This window comes from Pseudorasbora parva, chromosome 8 (assembly GCF_024679245.1).
Source record: "Pseudorasbora parva isolate DD20220531a chromosome 8, ASM2467924v1, whole genome shotgun sequence".
Classification (NCBI taxonomy): Eukaryota; Metazoa; Chordata; class Actinopteri; order Cypriniformes; family Gobionidae; genus Pseudorasbora; species Pseudorasbora parva.
In genome coordinates this window covers 8,785,846-8,810,619 of record NC_090179.1, presented here as the reverse complement: position 1 = coordinate 8,810,619, position 24,774 = coordinate 8,785,846, and the positions used below count along the sequence as shown (strand labels likewise).

The 24,774-nt window shown below is 36.4% G+C and overlaps 1 protein-coding gene across 2 annotated transcripts; it reads left to right on the top strand.

Moving 5' to 3' along the window:
- Positions 1–671: 671 nt before the first annotated feature.
- si:ch211-235m3.5 (BICD family-like cargo adapter 1) lies at positions 672–24,716 on the top strand. Of its 2 annotated transcripts, none has more exons than XM_067451557.1 (10): positions 672–1,023; positions 2,313–2,528; positions 8,679–8,795; positions 9,073–9,219; positions 10,249–10,428; positions 12,909–13,061; positions 16,062–16,139; positions 20,540–20,640; positions 20,779–20,899; positions 23,162–24,716. In XM_067451557.1, the coding sequence occupies exons 1-10, from the start codon at positions 811–813 to the stop codon at positions 23,363–23,365; spliced, it is 1,530 nt and encodes a 509-aa protein (XP_067307658.1). In that variant the 5' UTR covers positions 672–810; the 3' UTR covers positions 23,366–24,716. The 2 variants fall into 2 exon arrangements, with proteins under 2 accessions (XP_067307658.1, XP_067307659.1); XM_067451558.1 differs by having other exon boundaries at positions 673–1,023; positions 12,912–13,061.
- Positions 24,717–24,774: the final 58 nt, after the last annotated feature.

Genomic DNA, 24,774 nt, shown 5'->3' with positions numbered 1-24,774 from the left:
TGCCCTATAGATTTTATTAGATATTAATCATTCACAGTAATATGCTGACTAAATATAGTGTACTAAATATAGTGTTCTGTGTTAGTAAAAAGAAACAAACAAACATGATATATCACTTTGGTATTAAATTCCAGATGACTGTATACAGAATTAGTCTGCTGCATAATAATTTCATTGACCAGAATAGTGGGTCTACCTATTTCTACTTCTTACACACAACCAGCACTCCAGAAAGGTGGTTTGGAAGTCCCGTCCCCTTTTGGAGTTCCCCCACCTCTTAATTTCAAGAGTTGGAAACCATTTTTTTTTTTTTTTTTTTTTTTTGCAATAGCGTAAATCTCACTGTGTGTTTTCTAAGCTTATTTTATTTATTCATATGTAAATATGTCATTTTTTTGTAAAATGTATAAAAAAAGAAATCTGCAGGTGATTTTAGCTATTTGTGAATATTTTAAGGATCTACGTATAAATGCAACACTAATAACCCCATCTCTTTTTTCCTAGTGTAAAATGTATCTCAAAAACTTTACTATAATGTTAAGTATGATTAAAACATGTATTGTAACACATTTGTTAAAACAAAAACAATAGTGTGACGAATCACCTGACAATACAACCCAGAAGCCCAACCCACACGACGCGACACGAGTTCCTTTCCATGATCATCCGCCTTCAAAAACAAAAAGCACGAGTGTCACCCTGGTGGTGTCATCAGAGGACTTTCACACATACAGAAGCACAAACGCATGGGGCGATTTCACTCATAATACGGACGCCATGAGTCGTGGAGAAGAGCAGTAAAATAAAACCATGGAAGTGGAGGAAGACTTCTACTCATATGAGTTCAGTAATGATGACGGGCTGCCGGTGTATAAGGACAGTGAGGAGTTGTTCGCAGCTCTTCGGCAGAAAGAGGATGAAGTTCTTCTTGCTGCTCAGGTGGGAAATGCTCTGCTCATGGAGAACAGACAGCTGAAAGACGAGAGAGACACACTTCATGACAAATACATGCAACAGCTGGAGGTGAGACTCGAGTCAAATTACTCCCGTAATTCTTTCCATTTCTCTGTAGCATAATAACCACACGGTGTATTTATAGAGACGTAATAATTTCCGTCTCGTGGTTGCTGTTTTATATAAAACTTAATAATATGCATATGTGTGCATTTTGACAATGAGTACCATGTCTCTCTATATACTGTATATGTATGTCTATAACCTACTTATATTGTGCAGTGGTTATTTATTTATTTATTTATTTATTTATTTATTTATTTATTTATTTATTTATTTATTTATTTATTTTAATACATAAGGCCGTTTAAAAACATTTAAATGAAGATTATTGTATTGAATATCTAAACAGGTGTAATCTGGTGATGTCAGATCTTCCCTCAGAAAAAACTTCACATCTCTGAGCCATTTTTGCAGTGCCTTTAAGCAACTGGTGACATGATCATTTTTAGGGACTGTATGAAGCCAGTTTCCGTTGAGTTCACACAGTTCTCCCAGCAGAGTGTTTTCATTTTCAGCTATATATCTGTTGTTTATATAATTAACATTGCACTTTCTTTCAGGCAAATGGCACTTATTATGATAGGTTGTTATCTGATACAATCAGTCATTTTTATCTTTCAAATACATCTTCTGAGGACCGTGTTTGAATATCTAAAGATTTCATGCAACAGAAAAGGCATGGAATTCCTCACTTTAAAAAAAATATCTTTTTGAAATGGGATCTGAAATAAGAAAATGAGAACAAGGCAACCTCAGATTTCATGTGTGTTGTCTATTTTATGACCGCAAATCAGATTTAGTTAAAGTTGTATGTCTGAATATGAAATCTGTTACCTTAAGAGGATTGTTCACCCTGAAATTAAATAAATAAAAAGTCCTGATATAATATAATCACCCTCTATTCGTTCCATACCCATATGTTTTTTCATATGTGTAAATCAAAACAAGATTTAAACAAATGCTGTCATCTAAACAACATTTGATCTTATTGGCTTTCATTTGTATGAACAAAAAGTAAAAGAATTTCAAAATATCTTATTTTGTGTTACACAGAAGAAAATCATACAGGTTTGGAATGATGTGAGGGTAAAATGGTGGAAGACTGTCATTGTACATATACTACTACTAAAAATAAAGATCACACAACAAATGCTTTGGGCATAGTTCTGTTTTGCTGTAGGATCCACTGTAATAACATTAACACAACAACTGTGTTCTTTTTGTGATATCTCAGATTGAAATGAATTACTGTGTAGATGTTGTGATTGTAAGTTGGGCTGCTGCTGTGTCCCCAGGACCTGCAGCAGGGCAGGTACGAGCTGCGACTGAAGCTGGATGGCTGTCAGGCTCAGTGGGCGAGTCAGGTGTCCGAGCTGGAGCGAGACGTGCAGGAGCTGCAGGCTCAGGTGGAGACACTGAACCAAACTCTGAGTGAGGCTGAAAGAGAGAAGAGCAGACTGAAGCATGAGCACAGCGAACAGAGCCAGAGACTGAAAGAACAGCTGCAGACGGTCAGTAACACCTACTATACATTACTACATCATCCCTCACATCACCCAACTTTCAAACATAACGTTTACTATTGCTCATATTTCTGTTTATAATCTGCCATCACAAACATCAACTCCATAGCCTGACGTGGTCATACTCAATTCTAGTCAGAATATCTGATACTGCCCCATTGGGCTGTAATTATGGGCCGTGTTTCAACCGAACCAGGAAAGACATCAATTGGATAGACCTTCAACCAATCAGAGCAACGGAGTGACGCATAACGTTAGTTGTCAAACGTCAACAGAACTCAACTGCACTGTGTTGCCAAGTCTGCGTTTTTTTTCTCTGCGGTTTGTTTTCCATTTCCGCGGGTTGAAGCGACCTCAATTATGTGATATATAGACCAGGAATGCAAGTTTAAGCAGGCAACCTTGCCAAAAAAACACATATTTTACCCCCCAAACGCCTTTTTCTCTCCCTGAGAAGCTTTTGGGCATTTGGGCTTGTTTTGGGCTGTAGTTTTTTTTTGGGGCTGTAGTTTTGTTGTAAAAACTTGGCAATCCTGTCACGCATGCTGAAATAAACAATCTTTGCCGGTGTTGTAAAAAATAAAATAAAAAATAATTTAAGGATACACAGAGTACTTACCAACATGATCATCATTTCAGAGAGAAATAGTGAAGGTGAATGTATATATAAACAAGCTCTCCGTTTAGGATTTGAACAAATTTAATCCAAGCGCCTTTGATGGCATACATGATTACGTTACTGTTTATCATCTGTCCGTCATCGTCTAAAGCCCGCTCTGATGATTTCATTGGTTCAAACAGTTTCTGTTCGGGCATAATTATTCCTCTATGGATCGAGTCCAGACCGAACTGCCCAAGCTCAAATGGTGTGGGCGGGGCTGAGTTCGGCTGGCATCCAGGCTATCAACTTCAGGTATTCATCCTCATTATATTAAAAAACTACCGGCATGAAATAACACCTCAAGTATTGCAGCGCTTGGCCAGTACACAACCACCACACACACTCATATTTTCTTAAAATAATTAAGAAATTTAGTTAATCAATAATCATATCAAAGTCTTTGTAACCTTTTGCCGCACGTATATATGTAGTGATCAAAGGGACAAGCCAGTTTTCATGATACCAATGTTAAAGGCAGTTGCGTTTGTTGCTTTGCTAGTGTAAAGAATGTGCCCTTTATTAGCCAGACTTCAAAACCTGACCACACACGTAATATGTACACAAACGCAGGAGTCATAAAAGACTATAACAATTAGAAGGCCAATAATGCAACAAGCACTGTCTCTCTCTCTCTCTCTCTCTCTCTCTCTCTCTCTCTCTCTCTCTCTCTCTCTCTCTCTCTCTCTCTCTCTCTCTCTCTCTCTCTCTCTCTCTCTCTCTCTCTGTCTCTCTCTCTCAGATAAAGATGATGTCACACTTTGCCACAGTTTAGCAGTTATGAAATTGTAATATGAGCCATCTACATATTTTAAGTCCTAGGCCTGCAATATATGCTTTTAGTAAATCTAAGGGTAACACGTACAATAAGGTTTCAGTTGTTAACAACACAGGTAAACATGAATGAACAATACTTCTACAGCATTTGTTAATTAATGTCAGTTTCAACATATAATAATACGTTTTAAATTCAAAAATTGTATTTGATAACATTAGTAAATGCACTGTGAACTAAAAAAATAATAATTGTATTTTGTATTACCTAACATTAAAAAAGAATAATAAATGCTGTAAAATAAATGTTTAGATCATGTTGAATAATAAAGCATTTATTAAGCTTAAAAATTGGACTTTGTTGTAAAGTGTTACCAATCTATAAAAAAAAAAAATAGTAGTCTATTTTTTTTTTCTAGAGGAAAGATTGCATGATCACAGTATTTGCTGTTTTGTGGCATTCCTGTTGTCTTTTCTCATTCTTTCTGGTTATGGCCATATGAGCTAAACACAGTATCATCTGACTCAAATTACAAAGATAATAGTATGAGACTCTTAAAAACACATTTCAGCCTAAAATCAACCAAAATATATTTTACACTCATATGGCCAATGATATATATATATATATATATATATATATATATATATATATATATATATATATATATATATATATATATATATATATATATATATATATATATATGTATATATACACAAAATAAACATAATATTAAAGGCTGCGAGTTCTCAAGTGAACTTATAGGCTAAGTCAAGGTGTGGATAAGCTCTTCCCGTAACAGCAAGCTAAACCCTGGAGAACAAGGAATTCACATTCTTTAACCCTAAAAAATTCATTACTAAGCAACCACTGAATAGAATAACAAAATATATACTTTTTTTGTACTGATATTACATTTTGGCAGATACTGATAACCAATAGGCGATACCCAATATACTGGCCAATCAAAAATTATTATTATTATTATTTTTTTTTTTTTGAGAGCCTGGTTTAAAAAACAATAAAAGCCAGTTGTATGTCGAAAACATCATACAGCTCAGATAATCAAATGTCATAAGTCATTAGAAAGGTCTCTCAAAGTACAATACAACAAACAATTGTTTTGGGATTTGTCCCTGTAACTTAAGCAAGTTTTTGTACATGAAGACCTGTAAGACCTATATGTAAATAATATACTGATGCTGCATTAATGTCACGTTTTTGCTTGCAACTTCATGAAACATGCTCTGATCGTGGACAATGGCAAATCATTATTTACAGCATATTCTCATTAATAGAAAGAGCTCATACTCACCATAATCCCTCACATAGATCTAATTCTCTCATTCTCTCACTTAAAACACCACAGGTGCACATGTAGCTTAGTAAAATCAAATGTAGCTTTCACGTGTCGTTAATGCTTGTAACTTCATGAAACATGCACAGATCTTAGAAAATGGCACATCATTACTTTATGGATACTCCCAATTTAAATGAGTCCAAAATCAACATAATTCATTGCATCGATCATGAAATATTCCTTTATGGAGGAACAACTATTTTAAAAATGCCTTCCGGGTGTCAAGGGCTAAACAAAAAGACTTCATTGGTTCCAAATGCTTTAAATTTTGATGACTTTTTACTTTATGCTATCACCACAAAATTTGATCCAGATGCAGCTCACATGTAGGTGAACTTCACCAAAAAGAATGTATTATTAATATAACATTTAATTTTAATGGGATGTTGGAGTCATTGGAGTCAATGCATTTAGTATTTTCTATGACTCATTGACTCATTCACACATGTTGCTCTCACACTGGGCTGGTATCTAATCTCACAGGTTTGTTATGCTCAAGGTCAGGTTTTTTTTTAATGTGTTTGCACACTTGCCAGGATTCCCAGTTTAAACTCATGAGCTTATTTATAAAACCGTTCATGACATTTAAGCACAGTTTTGTATGACAGACATGCCAAAACACTAGGACCGTGTTCTGTTATGTTTGTAGTCATGTGTTGTTTTCAGGTTTGACTGGAGGAATGGCTAACTCGTACTGTCCCACTGTTCTCCACACATGACGTCAGTCGACAGAAGTAGACGTAGAAACTGTCTTTGACTATTTTTTTCCAAGAAGTCAAAGTTCAGGAAATACTGATGTTTACTGTATGTATCCTGTCCTGCTCTGAAGGAACAGGAAGTATGTCTTACTCATTCCACTGCGGCTCTCTCCATGTATTCGCTCTTTTTTTAACTGCTCTCGAACGGTGTCTAGAGTGGAGTTATAGATAAGGGACTTTTATGCAACATTTGGTTTAAGATGTGCTTTTGTCAGGTATGGTAAACAATCCATGATTGGTGAGTATTTAAGCTATATTTTTTGAGACAAAAGTAAAACTTGTGTGCCTGTTTGTGTGGATCATTTTCCCCACAAAGACAGTACAATATCAACTTATATATAACAAAGAAACTTTGTGTGAGGGTTGAAATAGCTTAGGTTAAATGTGTGTATTTGTGAGTATTCTGTATACCTTCTGGTGATATTACATACTCTTAGTACCGAAACACTCTGTACAGTATAGAGCCGTACAGAAGCACCTAGAGAGTCTATCAGGAGAAAACAGTGTAATTTAGAGGAAATCGCCCTCCCCCAGTTGTTTACAGAGAAGGCTCAAAACAAGCATTTGTTTTTCCAGGAAAGCTGTGCCTTCCTGTTCGAGAGAGTAAACCTCTCAGGATGCTCAAACATGCTTTTGCATCCTGCTAGGCTTCTCTCAAGTGCTGGGTCTTCTGACAGTTTTACTAATACTTAGATTTGATCTAACATCCATTCAGGAGTATCAGTTTGAAATTTGATTTTTTTTACTTATGGGACAATAAACAAGGGTATTCATATGAATTCAAACCCTAAAGTAATGCATGTTTCGTCTGCACACTTTGAATTCAGCTTGAGTTGTTAAGGTCATACGACTCTGATTCAGCAAATCAGTCACAGTTTAACTGCTTGACTTTGTAAATCATTCACACTTGTGCTGTTCTCCAGTCACCTGCTATAAGGTGGACCAGTATTACGTAATGCCACGCCTACTATCAACAAACTGCATGATTTGAGTTATCGTTCAAGTTTAATACCTGTAAAAGACCAGAAAAACACCATCAGTGGAATTAAGCTGGTTACATGAAATGTTCTAACTTTCGGAATTAATATTGTTCTTTAATAGATATGACGCAAAACCAGCCATAAGTCGCATGGGTATATTTGTGGCAATAGCCAACAATACATTGTATGGTTCAAAATGATTATTAACTTGATTTATAACACACTTTTCATTCCAAAGAATCTCAAAGTGCTACAATGGAAAAGGAAAAATAACAAAAATGAATAAAAAGTAAAAATATAGAATAATAAAAAGAATCAACACAAAAAATTATATTAATAAAGGTCATATTCCATGAAGATATTTTGTAAATGTCCTACCGTAAATAAAGAAAAATGTATTACTATTAGTAATATGCATTGTCTAAGGACTTCATTTGGACAACTTTAAAGGCAATTTTCTCAATATTTAGATTTTTTGGCACCGTCAGATTCCAGATTTTCAAATAGTTGTATCTCGGCCAAATATTTAGTACGGTCCTATCAATGGAAAATTGGAAAATACATCAATGGAAAGCTTATTTAGTCAGCTTTCAGATGATTTCTGAATCTCAATTAAAAAGAAATCGACCCTTGTGATTGGTTTTGTGGTCCAGGGATTCTTCAAAATCATGCACAAAATTGAAAAATGTACATTAAGTTGCTTCCAGAGTTGTGTGCAACATTTAGTTATTCGTTGATTTTTCTTGTTGTTTTTTTTCTTTGAACAAATTTATTCTTTTGACCAAATATGTAAAACAATAATTACTTTACTTTATTATTACTATTTAGTATATTACTTTAGCTCTTTGTTGATTTTCAACTGCTAGTAGTCCATTCAGTAAAGTCTGTGATATGATCTGATTAAGTAATAAATTGAGATTCGTTTGGCGACACCACAGGAGATTGATATGCTTTGTCAAGAACGTAATGGTCTGGCTGGGGCATCAGCTGGCAGGAACGTTATTGAATGCTACAGGGGCTGGACTTGCACTGGTTAACATAATAGCACGTTAGCTTTATCTCCAGTCCTGAATAGCCTTTCCCTCAAGGGACCACTAACCGTTTGGTGGTTGGTAGTTGAGTCTCATTGAACCAGGACCTCTTGCCACCCCTCCATATGCTGTTGGGCGTGGGGTCATACCCCACCCCTGTTCCATACACACTCACAGTGACTATCTAGCATGGGGATGACGCTATTGCCAAGACCAAGATGCCAAGCTGCATCTGTCGTGTGACTCTTTGATCTGGTTTTGAGCGTGTGTGAGGAACGCTGAGAGCTGTCTAGTTATCTGCTGATTCAGGTTTGTCACCACAGGCCTCTGAACGCCCAGTGCAGGCTTTTGTTTAGCGCATATCAAGCGAACATAACTCCTTTTCATTATGAAAATGGGACACATTCCTTAGTGGAAAAACACGTCTTTTTGTTATTGTTGCTTTCTCTTCTTAATTTTGACTCCCCCGAATAGCAGCCCATTTGATTTGTGCATGTATTTGAAAGCTGCAAATAAGTTTTGTTGTTCAGACACAGTGGTTTTTGACAAGTGAGCTGTGTTGTGTATGTTTAGGGTATAGAAGTGGAGCGAACTATGACCAGCGAGCTTCAAAGACTAAAACAAGAACTGAGAGAAAGGGGGCATGCTAGACCCCAGGATGAAGAAATCATCAATGCTCTTAGAGAACAGGTGAGAAATGGTGCCATACTTGCACACTTTAAAATATATTCCAAAAATTGTCCAACACTATATGGCTTTCCATGTTTGTTTATTAAATATTATATATAACTGTTCGTTCCGGACCTCAAGTTTGATTGTTCAAAGAGTGCTTTCATTGTTGTATCACTGTTGTTTGTTTTTGTGGCATTCTAGACTAGACAATGTGTGCAAGTCTTTGGAGGTTTACCACGCACGCGCAATTATAATAATGTTATGAAAAGTTGTGATTATGTGTGTGTATGTTCAGGTAGCACGGCTCATGCAACGGGAGCAAACACTTGAACAGCGCTTGAAGATGACTTGTCACGAGAACGAGGAACTTAAAGACAGTGTGTCCTCACTACACAAACGTCTGGATTTACAGGAACAACAGAGTCACACACACATACAACAGGTTTGGTTGCTCACACAACACACTCACTCATACTCGAGCAGAATGCTTAATGCTAACTATTAAGGCGGGAAACTGTTGCCTTGCATGTGCAACTGGAATCTGGTGGTTCAGGATTTCTGTCTCAGTTTCAGTGCAGTTCTCATGATAGGAGTAAGTGTAGTCGCATGATCCAGAGATGATAAACATTCACAAATGCTGATGTTCATGTTGTTAGTACAAGATTGGAGAAATAATTAGACGAAAGGTGGCAAAATATGTTTTGTTTTTACACAGTTAGGAAAAAACATGCCCTCGTAAATGTAAACATGCATATTTCAGGGTTAAATACGGTCTCTTTCTAAAGATAATGTGCACATTACTGAAAAGGGTTAGTTCACCCAAAATTGAAAATTCTCTCAATAATGATTCAGCCTAATGTGGTTTGACACTCTTAAGACCTCTGTTTATCTTCAGACACAAATGAAGATATTTTATGTTTAGTCCTAGAGTTTTCTGTTCCTCCATTGAATGTATGCACACTATACTGTCCCTTTCCAGAAAGGGAATAAAAACATCATCAAAGTCCATCTGTGACATCAGTTGGTTAGTTAGAATCTCTTGAAGCATTGAAAATACATTTTGTTCCAAAAATAACAAAAGCTACAACTTTATTCAGATTTGTCTTCTCTTTCGTGTTTGTTTTAAATCCAAGATTCGAACGGTTATGAATCAGCTTATTGATTCATGATTCAGGATTGCGTGTCAAACTGCTGAAATCATGTGACATTGGCGATCCAAATTATGTTTTTATTACCTTTCTGGAAAGGGATAGTATACCATACATACATTCAATGGAGGAACAGAAAACTCTCGGACTAAATCTAAAATATTATTATTAAAATATATTACGGATGTGGAACGACATTAGGGTAAGTAATTATTGAGAGAATTTTAATTTGATTTAGAATTTTCATTTTCATTTCATTTGTAATTATTGATAGAATTTTCATTTACATGAGTAATAGTACATGTTTTCTTTCTCTCTCTCAGCTGGCAGAGGCCTGGCAAGAAGTGGATGGGGCTCGTTCCTGGGCACATGAGCTGCAGTCTCAGGTCGAGGAGCTGCAGGAGGAAGTGGCCCTCCAGGAGAAAAGTCACAATGACACATCTTTACTGTCTGAGCTTGAAAACAATCTGGACACCGCAGACTGGAGCCTGGACAAAGAACAGGTGATACACCGAACTGTTGTAACCTGATAATGCCTGATTGTACCACACTCTACTTTCAAATAAATGTGTTACAATATATTGCAAGCTAATTTTACATGGGCCTGGTTAAAATTAAAGGGATAGTTCACCCAAAAATAAAAATTAGCCCATGATTTTCTCACACACAAGTCATCCTAGGTGTATATGATGTTCTTCTTTCAGACGAATACAATCAGAGTTATATTTAATAATATCCTGGCTAATCCAGGCTTTATAATGGCAGTGAATGGCAGAATTTGAAGCCTCAAAAAAGTGCATCCATTCATTATAAAAGTATTTCACATGGCTCTGGGGGGTTAAAGGGTCAGTTCACCCAAAAATGAAAATTCTGTCTTTCGTTCATCTTCAGAACGCAAATGAAGATATTTTTGATGAAATCCGAGAGCTTTCGGTCCCATCAATAGACAACAAATTGTCTTTTTCTAAAGATAATGTGCACAATACTTAAAGGGTTAGTTCACCCAAAAATTTAAATTCTTTCAATAATTACTCACCCTAATGTCGTTCCACACCAGTAAGACCTCCGTTCATCTTCAGACACAGTTTAAGATATTTTATATTTAGTCCCAGAGTTAGTCCCCAAAAAACTGCATCCATTCATTATAAAAGTACTTCACATAGCTCTGGGCGGTTAAAGGGTCAGTTCACCCAAAAATGAAAATTCTGTCTTTCGGTCATCGTCAGAACACAAATGAAGATATTTTTGATGAAATCCGAGAGCTCTCTGTCCCATCATTAGACAGCAAATTGTCTCTTTCTAATTCATCTAATTCATCCCTTAATATACAGCAATTTTATTAACATGTTCAAGGCCCAGAAAGGTGGTAAAGACTTAGTTAAAATAGTCCATGTGACTCCAGTGGTTAAACCTTAATGTTATGAAGCATGAAGAATACTTCTTGTGTGCAAAATCATACAAAAATAGCAACTTTACCCTATGTCAGTCTCCTAAACAGATTACATTTTATCAATGTCTTTACTGCCTTTCTGAGCTCTGTGACCTCCTTCCATATTCAACTTACAAAAAAGCGTAACTGTTTTTATTAACCCCGCAACCATGTTGAGTACTTGGTTTTAATGGATGGATGCATTTTTTTGGGCTGCCATTCACTGCCATTATAAAGCTTGGAAGAGCCAGGACATTTTTTTATATAACTCTGATTGTATTCATCAGAAAGAAGAAAGTCATATACACCTAGGATGGCTTGAATTTTTTTATTTATTTTGGGGTGAGATTTTCCCTTTAATACACGTACAAGGGACAGTCACCATTTTTATAGTAATCTTTTGACCACATTCAAAAGATCAGATTTTTGCTTTCACTATTTAACTTAATTAGTACAACAGGGTAACAACTATTCCATGCAGTCTATATTGTTTTCCTCTAAAGCTGCTTACACACCAGAAAAGCAGCAGTTCAGCACATTCAGAGGTTGTCTGGGATGGATTCTGAACACATTTCATGAAAAAAACAAAAAACTAATTTAGGGGTTGGGCAAGTGGAATCTCCTCACTGCAGCATCACACTCCAGCTTTTTGGTTGAGAAGCGATAGAGTTTGATCAGATCTCCAGCTTTACTGGAGACACATTGGAGTGAAGGTGTAAATGCAATCCTTTTAAAAAATATCCAAGCACTATCCAGATACAAAATGCCAGGGGTACAGAGGGTCATCCGACAGATACATTGAATGTATGACTCCCTTAAGATTCAAAAGCCATAATCATCATGGGTAATTATGAGGCCTAGAAAAGTATAATTAAAAAAAAAAAGTTAATTAAAAATGTATTGTTTTCCCCAAACTTTGTGTGCTACAGGATGTATTTTTATGCTTATTGGAGTATAGTGTCATTACTTTTGTATTCAAATTGACTCCAAGTCATGTGTGTACTATAATCTGAGGTACGCTATTAGTGTGGCATGTGGCATTTCATTCAAAATCTCCATTCTCGGAAGGAAGATGCTTTCAGAGGTAGTAGACAATGTAGCATGGCAAAAAAAGGCTTTTCTTACTTAGTATTTTTGTCTTGTTTCTAGTCCAAACATATAACAATTCTTAAAACAATAAGTATTTACTAGACAAGCAAAAGTAATTGTCTTGTTTTAAGAAAAATAACTCAAAATTATAAGCAAAATAATCAGCCAGTGGGGACTGGCAGATAATTTTGCTTATTTTATGCAAAAACTCTCTTTATTTAGATTTTTTTCCCCCAAAAACAAAACATAATTTTTTACTTGTCTAGTAAATGTTTCTTAATGTAAGCATTTTTAGAAATTTTGACTAGAAACAAGACAAAATACTAAGTAAGAAAAGCATTTTTTTTGCAGTGAGACTGCTCACCTGGTTTTGGAATAATGCTAGAAACACATAAGATATTTACAGTACATTTATGCCTATTTGATATTTGGGCTCAACCAGAACATCTTTCCACCCTTGCCCAGCAGGTCTCACGGGAGTTGCACTACATCCTGAAATTGCTTCAACCTGTGGCCTACAGATCAGAGGCTGAACAGATCTCAGATGACAGCCTGCAGGGCATGCTGGGACAATTAAAACATGCAGCACAATGGATAGCACAGAGTGACAAACTACAGGTAAAGTTGCTTTATATGGAACACACAGTGAAGTGTAACAGAAGCTGACATATGATGTGCTGCATATAATGTCATCTTTCCTGGAGTATTTTGACATCTTGCACTTGTCTCATATTTCAACAACAAGAATTCACATTCTCAGGCATACAGTAATGGGCAAATGTGATGTCCAAAGTTGATATTTGTTTTTAAAGACCCTATAGGTAAAATATAATATTTTGTTGGTTCTCTCTTGTTTTTGCATGTGTTCATAATTTCTTTGTATGACAGCCTGGCCAAAGATTATGGTTGCACAATTTGGCATGCTTCATTGCATTATCACACATAAAACAATCGACTCCAAGCACAACTATGAAGTATGCTTACATAACAGTTAATACTGTTCTTCATGCAGTATATCTTCTTTCAGACCATCAGTCATATCACCATATCAGTTATATCAGTTTTTATTTGTCCTCATGGCTTGTAAAAAGGTTTGTCATTAAATTAATCTTACGTAACCTGTCAAGAACCTTCCCAGATCATATTCTTTTCATATTCCATATTCATTCAATCAAAAGGGAAGGGGATAACATTACTTGCTTAAAGTCGATGCAGTTTGGACCCAGGGTTTTTTTGCATTGTGATGTTGCATTGTGGAATTTGCTTTCCAATGAAAAAAATAAAATAAAATTACAAATATTTGACAGAAAATTAAATTGTTTATGAAAATAATGTTAAAAATATTATGGTAAAATAAAACATGCAACACTTTTTTTTTACTTGCTTATATTTGGACCTGCTTTTGTGAGGTTCGCCCATTGTGAATGGAGAGGATATCATTTACTGTCAATTTGCATCTGTAATTGCTGAAATGTGTGTGTGTGTGTGGGCTGGTAAACCCTATGTTATGGGGACAAAATTGAAATTTTTAGTCCCCATGAGTAAAACATCTGATAAATTAAAAATTGAGTTTTTTTCTTTTAGAAAGTAAAAATGCAGAAAGCAAAATGTTTCCTGTGATGAAGGGGGATATACAATATGGTTTGTAAGCAGGGCTTGACATTAACTTTTTTGCTCACCAGCCACCGTGGCTAGTGATTTTCCAAAGTTACTAGCCACTCAGCATTTTCACTGGCCACTTTTTTCCAATTTTGCGGATTGGAAATTACATTTTATATGATTAAAGTTGACTTTGGCATGCTTAAATTACTTGAATTTGAGTCATTTTACTTGATTTTGAAGATTTAAAACCCTTTCAAATTTTCACATGCAGAGTGACCACCCATATCAAGACTACGCCGCTGTATCCGCTTGTTAATTCGTGACGTAAGGACCCGTTTCTGGGTCCAAGCCTCAACTCGTTTCACTTGAGAATGCCATCGACGCCCGTTTATGAGCGCTATTTATTCATATTAAACATCAAACGTTTAAAAACGTTTAACATTTTAAATACTTACAGTCTACACAACAGTCTCTGTGCTCACAGCGTCACATACATTAATATTTTAATGATTTTAAAAAGATGAATCACTGTCTGGCAATCTGGAATTTTGGTATGGAGAGAAAGGTTATGATTATAGATTTTTTTGTAGTATTACACCACATTGTGTGTGTATATTAGCACCGTTTGTAGTTTTTCTTGTGGTATAAGAGCGTTTGGACCCGGAAGCGCTGCCGCATGACGTCAGTCTTAACAACCGGATATCAGCTGGGATGTGCAGGTGGGCAAGGGCTGGACAATTACAGCGAATTACACGTGTGTGCTCGTGTATATGATTATTCAGGCACAAGGAGCAGTGTTGGGCAAGCTACTTGGAAAATGTAGGGAGCTAAGATACCAGTTACTCTACATTCAATTAAGCTTCCCTACAATGAAGCTGGGGGTAGCTGAAATGTAGCAAGCTAATCTACAGCAACTTGGCAAAAGTAGTTTACTACATCTAAGATATTTTTTATTTATTTCATTTTATATTGAACCACCTTCATTCCAATCAATGCTATCTCAGTGATCAATATAATTTAAGCAGATAGACATGCATACTTTTTCAGTTATTCAAAAATTGTCCGAAATCAATTTGGCAACAAAAACATGTGATCCATAATATTAACAAAACCAGGTGTCAAAAGTGTGTGTATGTTCATCTGTATGTGTATGATTTGCATACGCACCTGTGTTTGCATGTTTATGCTCAATTTAGTTAATTTACAATTCAACTCAGCTCAAAGTACAGTAGCGTGCGTGTGTGTGTGTGTGTGTGTGTGTGTGTGTTCTATCTCCTATCTCCATGGAAAAAAGTTTCATTCATTCATATCAAGAGGTGGCCATACTGGACCCCTATATAAGAGTTGTTTATTCAACAGACACAATAGATTCTTTTAAATCTTTGCACTGAAGACGATTTCTCTTTTGTCACCACGCAGATGGTTCGCGTGCAGCAGTCAACAAACGTCAACTAGATAGTACACGTATCCAGTGCACGCGCCGAACCCATCTTTCCGCACTCACTGCCAAAGTGGCTAGTCGGAGTGGCTGCCGTACCCGCCACATCCGAAATCTACCCGCATTTGGCGGGTTGGCGGGTGTTAATGTCAAGCCCTGTTTGTAAGGTATAATCATTACGCCTATGGAAAGTCCCCATAAAACATGGAAACACAGTGTGTGTGTGTGTGTGTGTGTGTGTGTATTGGACAACAAATGTAATTTCCACCATGCTATTGATGCATTATATTGCTCGTTTTGGCTAGTGTGTGCACTGTGCACTGAAGTGGGAACTGCATCAGAGTTCAGGTTGGGGTGTGTTCAGTGGGGATCTATGAGGCTACATGTAGCCAGAGGTAAAGATTGAGAGAGAGAAAAAGGAGAGATGGAACAGAGGGTCGTTTATGTACGTTACATGATACTGATGCTGTAGAGAGATACACCCTGCCATCAAGGCCTAACAAAGACGACACTTCACAAATTCTCCCAGGTTAACCACCATGCAGCGCTGAACACTCCTGTATCATTTGTGTCTGCAGGAGATGAGGAAGTCCATTGTGGGACCGGTGAGCGATCCTTGTGAGAATGTCATCCGGATACAGGAGCTACAGGATCAGGTAACATTTATTCATGCATTCAAGCTTTCAGCCACAGCTAATAACAGACTGATACCACTGTCACTGACCTGGGGTCAGTTTCTTAAAAATGGGACCATTGTTTGTTAGGCCTTGCAAAGCCTGAGGAATTTTTGTACAAAGATTCACTGCTTTTCTTACTGGGATTCTCAGCTGAATTAAGACATTTATCAAATGCAGTCAATTGGTGATTTTTTTTTTTTTTTTTTTTGCGAGATATGCTTTCATGAAGTGAAGAATGTTGCATAGCAAGACATGGTAAACTAATCCTCACTAACTCTCAATTGGGCTTTTTACGCTATATATAAATGGAGAAAGGTGAAATGTGTAATTTCTGGCAAAAATGATCAATTGCATAAATAATCGTTTTTAAACACTTTCACCCCTTATCTAAATGAAACGTTTCACCTTTAAACCCACCATAAAAAATAATCCTGGCTTATCTTGTTCTGTTTTACACTGTTCATACTTTGACCTAGGGTTAACGTCTGTCCTGGGACAGCAATTTTAACATTATGGTTTAGCATTTTTTATTTGCATATTTACTAGGTTATTAATATTGATTGGACAAGTTTTTAAAAGATGCCGAATTTTTTACGATATTTAATGAAGCGCAATCCTAGTTTAACCCCTGCTTTCAAAGACAAGGTTTAAGCCTAGTTCCAAACTAAAATGCATGATCCATGTTAACTGAAAGAAACTTGCACTGACATATCTTAAAATATGTTTCTGCCTTTGTTTTGTCTCAAGATGCACAGCAGTATGTTTTTTATAAGGTACATTTATAAAAGCTTCTAATTAAACTAAGAACTTATCCTGGCTGAATCTAAGGGTGTGCTTTCACACCCATAGATCGTTTGTTTTTCACCTATAGATCGTTTGTTCGTACCAAAATGTGTTCAAGCAAGTCACATGTGAGTACAACTGTCCTCTTATTGTTCAGAGATTCGTCTGCTTCGTCCATCAAGATGAGTTATAAGTTTGCTCCTTGAGCCTATTGTGGCTTTATTTGTCGACACACACACAAACACTATATGAATGTAGCCGTAATTCCCGCTGTTAAATCATTTGTATTAATATTACAACGAATTCAAACGCGCTCAAGACAATTCAAACGCGCTGTGTCAAGACAAACGCACACTATATGAATGCTATAATGCAGCTAGAGCAGGAATCAAAGCTTCACCAGGAGTATTCTGTCTCTGAAAAGCGCAAATACAAATTTAAAGAAGAAGAGGTGCTCTTTTGGATTTCAACTGTGATGTGCTGACTCACAGAATCAGACACTACTGCTATTTATATAGCACATTTCCCGTTATGAATTATAATACCTTTTGGTTTGTTGGTCCGTTGGGTCAGATTGCTTTCATATCTCAAGCGAACCATCACAGAGTGTTTTGGTGCAGATCTCAGCGTGATTGCCATGTCCACATCTGCCTAAATTAACCGAACCGAAGAGATAAAACACCAGGTTCTGAAACAAAAACTCAGGTGTTAAAACCCCTAAACCCTGTCTGTGAAACCAGGCCTAAGAATGATTGTTTCTTTCTAAAAAAAACTTGCTGTAACATTTTTTTTCTTTTTTTTTTTTCCTCATTTGTACACTACCAGGATTTTTAAAAATATGTTTCTAATTACTTTAAAAAACATTTTGATCATTGAGATTAAGCTTAAATGCAAGCAAGCAGAGCAAATATTGGCCTGGTTTCATAGACAGTGTTTAGATTAATCTATAGGATTAGGCCTTAGTTTAATTAGGACTGTAAGTAAGCTTTTATAAACGTGCCTTAGAAAACTGAATTAGGTGCTTTGCATTTTTAGACAAAGGCACTCAGATATTTTAAGATATGCCAGTGTTAGTTGGTTTTTAAGTTAAAGCAGCCCAAACATGCATTTGTATGTTTCTGTGTTCTGTGAGAGACATTAAAGGCATTATTAGTTGCATTAGGCAGACATTTGCAAAATCATTTAACACTTATCATTTAACATTTATCTATTTTTTAAATATTTTATTTTAAGTATTTTTCAAGTTAAAACAGAACAAACAACATTGGCGCAGACTTTATCACTCACGCAGACAAAACAAAACAAAAATAATAAAATCAAATGAATAAATAAAAAATACTTGGTCCACTATGCAAAAGTGCAACAGTCAAAGTGCCCAGGTGGGATGCACAGCTTAAGCCTCAGAGAAGTCACAGAGGGCTGGCTGAACAGCCAATTTGTCTAAAGCCCCGTTTCCACCAAAATCACCCGGAACAATTTGTACCAGGAACTTTTTTACAGGAACTTTTCTCCCCCCCCAGACCTGCAGCTGTCTGCATTTCCACCGCGATCTAAAGTACCGTGAAGATTAGGCAAATTAGTCCGGTGATGTAGGACTGCGCGCGGTCCTCCAAGTCAGTGACGGACACTAATCATTTTTGCGTGTACCGATTGAAAGATTTAGGGGACTGTTTACATGAGATGTTATCTAAACCGATCTGGTGTTTACATGTGATGACTTTCAATCGCATTCATTTTGTCACATGCAGTTTGTCTGCCGCATCAAAAATGTCAACGCTGTTTTCTCCAGCAGCTGGAAAGGTTTATCTGTAGCCATAGCAACTCTTAATGGCCACCAGGACTAATACAGTATTATATAAGTTATTTATCTGTTGTAAAGTGTAATAATCATCTCAGAAAGAAAAAAAATTCTTCTGTCAGGCGGAGTTAAAGTAAAAACTGCCTGGGGCAATATACGCTGTGTCATTATTCCAACTTTATCTTCATAACTTACGAAATAAAAAGTTTACCCCTCAGAAAAATGAGCTTTCCTCTCTTGTCAACATGAGTGCGGCGCGCTGTCACGTCATGTAAGGACGCACACTTAAAAGTAATCGGTCAGGTCGTTTACATGGTGAAAAATATAGACTGTAAAAAAATGAATAACGAGTATGGAAGAGATTCAACCAGTGCTGCTTTTGCTGGTTATGTATAGGTTTACTAAAGAGGAAATTAACAACGACAGAAAAGAGCAGCATATTCAGAAAGCTTGTAAAGCTAGATTCAAAATGACAATTATTATCAGCTATTACGGACATTGAACGTGAGATGCCTGAGACGAACGCGCGCCATCAGACAGGGAGCAAGACTGATATTTACTGAACGTAGACCGAACCTCGCAAAAGACTTTTAAAAATGCCGGTTGAAATAAAATGCTAAACCAATCAGCATGTTCAGCGCTCAAGTCCCGCCCTCGAAAGTTCCTGAACTTTGGAAAAAGTACGACCTCGTGAGCAGGGCCGTTTGGAGGGGGAAATATTTACCTGGAACTTCATCTAGACCCTGGTTCCTGCGGTCTAAACACACCGAGTACCACCCAAAGTTCCTGGTTCCTGGGGAAAGTTCTTATGGTGGAAACGGGGCTTAAATGTCCAAGAAATGAACCCCAAACAGCTGAAAACTTTTCAGTAGAATCAGTCCTCAAATGTCTGAGTCTTTCCCTCTGTACAACAGAGATCATGTCCGTAATCCACATCTGAATGGAAAGGGGTGAGGGTGATTTCCAGTTCTTAAGCACAAGTCTCTCAGCCACAATCATACCCAGCATTATAGACTGTTGTAATGTTCTTGAAAGGCAAGAGGTGCATGTGAGAGGCCAAAAATGGCAAGTTCAGCATCCGGTAGAAGAGGCTTATTGAAAGCCTTGGAGAACCAGTCAGAAATGCTTGACCAAAAACCAGACATGGGCAAAACCAAAAAGCGCGGGAAGCTGTGTCCTCCACCACCTTACGCCTGTCACACATTGGTGAAACAACAGCAGGGAAGACTTCATGCAGTTTGGCTTTAGTGTAATGTAGCTGTTGAACAGCTTTGAACTGGATCAGTTGGTGTCTGCTGTTGATTGAACAGGGCCTGTATCGTATCCAAGCATTTGTCCTATGTATCCTCGGAGAGCTCAACTCCCAGGTCTTCCTCCCAGGCCTCTTTGAATCTTACAGTGGGGGCTGTGACGTTCAAATAAAGCGTTCAAATAAACAAACACATTTAGAAATAAGATGGCTAGAGAGACAGGACGATTAAAAAACATAAAAAATTACGTTTTTCCAGGAGCGATTCAAAAGTACACATTTTGGACACATAATTTCAAATTTGTATATAGTGAAAAAAAATGTTTTGCATGGGGCAAATAAAATTTCTCTCTTAACTGACTTAAGGATGCAAACCGCCCTCCAAACACGTTAAGTTATATCGGACCACGGGGGTAAAAAGGAATTATTGTAACAAAATGGCGTATCCAAAGAGGTGTTTAAAACTTTTTTCACCTAATTTAAAATTTGAAAAGTTTTTTTTTAAATCATTTAAAATATTAGCCATAATTTGTTTTTATCTTCTTTCAGAATGAGCATCTCATAGCAGAAAACTCCCAGCTCAAGCTGCGACTTATAAATGAGGAAGTAGTTCAGCAGGCCATAAAGGACCGCGACGATGCCATCGCAAAGTAAATATTGAACATTTACTTGATACTATGGTTCCTTAAATTTTTATGGGAAAGTAAATATACATAATCTAAGCATAATATATAATGTATAGTAGAAAGGGGGCATTTTTAATAAAGTGTTGGCTTCCTCTCATGTAGGAAGACTGCGATGGAAGCAGAGCTGCTGAGGACCAAGCAGGATATGATGTGTTTAAACAACCAACTCCTGGAAGCCATTCAGCGCAAACTTGAGCTGTCACAGGAACTGGAGGCCTGGCAGGTAGGAAACGGGCATGATTTCAACAGTTAGCTTACAAAACCTCTTAGTCCTCATGTATTGATTTTCAGTAGTTAAGATTAGTTTCCTGCTACTTGCCTGGTTTATTGTACATTAATGACTTTATGGATATTTCTGCACATATAACGTACGAAAAAAAAGGGATATGTCATGGCCATGGGGCTTGTTGATGACCTTTTGTCTAAGGCACTAAGACAAGACGAAGAAAAGACAACACCAATGTCATTAAATGATAACTGAGACTAAAAAAGACGAGACTGAAATGTACGGTAGTTAAAAACAAAAACGACCGAATTCAGTCTTTGTTTTTGCTCAATAAAACATGAAATGACTTTAACAAGCCTCTGAGCTTTCATGTTTGAGGTTGCCAGATATCAGGAGTTATAAACCCCCCCATCAGAGCTTTTCTGTTAAAAGACCATGTTTTCTACCAGGTGTTTTACTTGATATTCGCAATCTGGCAACCATGTGCACACCTTTCTCTTTTTCACGAGCCACTTGTGCAGTTTTCTGCGACTAAATCTGCCATCAAACCTTCTCAGTGATGAATATAGGATCTAATACATGGATTTCTTGACTAGATTTGTGATTATGGTTGCTGAAAGATGCACTGACGCAGCTCTGTGTGATGATACAAAGTCTTTTTTTGCTGTTGTTTTGAAAGAAAACAATTAAAGTAATTTAGGAGAAGTTTTGAGAGAAGTTTCTTGTTTTACCAGCGCATATGCATATGGGTTTACATTCTCTTGATTTGTGCTTATGGAGAAACTTGCAATAATTCTAATAATTGTTTTACATTTCTATTTATTATAATTGATTATAATTTTGATCAAAATAATTGTGATTATCAATTTAATTGTCATCTCCTCCTTAATATTACAAAAACAAAGGAACTCATTATTGACACATGTCTAAATCTCTCCACCTCTCACTGCCCTATTTCCATTAATGGGCAGCCAGTGGAAATTGTCAATAGTTTCAGGTACCTAGGCATTATCATAGACAAGAAATTGAGCTTTGATCAACACATCACAGACATTCAGAGACGTTGCCAACAAAGACTATTTGTCATACGTAAACTCAGATCTCTCTCAGTTAAACCACGCCTTTTGCTTCTCCTTTATCAAAGTATAATTGAACCTATTATTTTGTACTGTGCCAACTTGCTATTTCAACATGTTCTATTTAACTTTTAGAAATAAGCTACTTAAAATCACCAACACAACACCTCTTCAAAAATAATTTGTCTTCCAACTCCCAATTTGTCAGCTCTTATTAACACTGCTATCATTCGAAGAGCAATAACTATTATACAAAATCCTTGACAGCTGCCCCATAAAAAAATCACACCTAGGGTTTTGTACTCTCAGCTATAAAAGCGCTGAATTTACATTACTGATCTTACAGGTTTGGTAGTGATGCCATCTGTGTATGTCTATATTTATGTGACCAATAATATGTGTATTCCATGCAGTATGTGTATGTTATGTGTGCTGAATTTTGCTCCTGGTACAGTCTGTGGAAGCGAATTTCCTCTACAGAGGACAATAAAGTATAAATCTGACAAATCTGAATCTGAATTTACCCATTATGCAGTATGTCTAAAATGTGACTAAGACTATGATTTAATTGACTAAATCTAGACTAGAATGCCCAGACATTTAATCAAATAAAACAGAACAATGTTGACTAAATATGACAAAAACTAAACAGCACATTTGACACAGGACTAAAAGTAAATAAAAAATTAGCTGATGAAAATTAACCCTATTAGCCACAAATTATTAATTAATTCCTTTGTTTTACTAAATCGTGGCCATGTTGTACTAATTTGTTTCCTCATTTTGATTTTAATTAAAACTAATTATTACAACATAGCCATGGTTTACTAAAGCAAGGGAACAACTAAATGTGTGGCCACAATAACAATAAAATAAGGTAATGCATTCATAATTCATGGCCACGAGAGGTATATATATTTTCTCTGCACAATGCATGTGCTGGGTTTGCAATGACTGTACCTGCACTTGCTTTCAGAATATGTGCTGTTCTCTGTCACCCCCTGCTGTTTAACAGTTGAAGCATGCAGATGTTTAATATGCCATGGATTAAATTAATTGCCCTCACAGACACAAATAAAAATAATTATGTGCAAAAGAATAAATAAGCTTTCATTCATAAATAGATTTTTTAAATTGTATCATTTATAATAATGTTTTTGAATTATTGATGTGTTTCCCTCAGGACGATATCCAGATTATCATCAATCAACAGCTGAGGACCCAACAGCAGACCGAACTGCAGCAACTGCCTCAGAAGAGATCGATGGGTCGTCTTTCTTTCCTGCGTAAGTCCAGACGACCCTCTTCTTCCCCCTCCGTTATATCAGAGATCAGCCCAGAGCAGAACCTATCCCACTGGAGAGACTGGCTCAGACTGAGCAAATGAACCTGCTTCTGTGCCTCCAGCACCGGCTGCTCCTCTACAACCGCAGACACTCACCCATCAATGCCAAAAACACTTTATAACTATGTTGGAAAACATAAAGAAAAAACCTGCTTATTCAAAACCACATTTTCACATGTGCAAAAACATACTTTACACGCGGGAAACATGGTTTTGGAACAGATCTCATGTGAAATCCAAGTGGAAAACATGGGAAATTCATGTGGCTTTTCAGCAAGGTTTAGCTGAATCTCACAAAAACGCATTTCTCCCCAAACTCAAAAAATAAAAAGAAGTAATATTTTATATAAAGATAATGAAACGTTTGTTTTTTGTATTATGACATAAATGTGACAGTCAAGCACATTTCCCTCTCAAAATTCTCATAAGTGTAATGCATCAGGATGCATTTAGTATCTCAGTAATAATAACTGAAATATAAAGATTAAATAATATTTCACAATGATATATTAATATTTTACGGCGGTAAAGGAATGTGCTGTGATTGTAATATTATTGTTCCTAAAATTTTATTTCCTCATGCAAAAATAAGATTTCTTCTTTCTTTCTATTGACTTTGGAGTGAAATTTGTTTTTGAAAGTTTTTGTGAGACTTTATTGTATATTGAAATGGCTTATTTCAGCATACAAAATGGCTATTTACACTTGCCTAAAGTAGAATGATTTTGTATAAAATGTATTTAAATTATACTGTTAATTTACATGGTACTTGTTTGTCTATCAAATACTAAATGTAAGTGATGAGAGAATCAATACAATGACATGCTGGTCATGATCTTGTTGATATCGATGGCATTTCACATAATAATATAATGCTATAATAACATTACATAAAAAAGAAACATTTACCTGAACTGCAAGTATGTGGGCATGAAAGTATGTTTCAGTAGACTAGAGTGAAATACTCAAGATGGTGCTCAAGATTAAAACACTGATATTGTTTAATTCAGTAATGCTCCGTATCATATGAAGAAACTGTAGTGCTCAAACTTGTGCCATTGTGATGATTTAAGGCCTCTTCACACCAAGAACAATAACCATAAAGATAACTATATTAGCATTTACATCAGTGCATTATATTGTTCTGGTTATTTTATGCATGCGCTGCAGTTTAGTAGTCTGCTGCTTTCATGCTGGAGAATCAAGACCATAGGATAGAGGATTAGCACCATATCTTTATTGTCATAATTATCGTCCTTGGTGTGATTGAGCCGATGGTCTTTGTGCTCTGGCACCCTTTATTGCTGAGTGCTCTTCTATATGAAGTGTGTTATCATTAATGCAGTTTTTAAAGCTAGTTTTGTATGTAATTTATATATTTTTCAATGTAACAGATTTTTACAATTAAATCGTTATTATGTACAGTCTTCAGAATATTTATTGAGAAATGC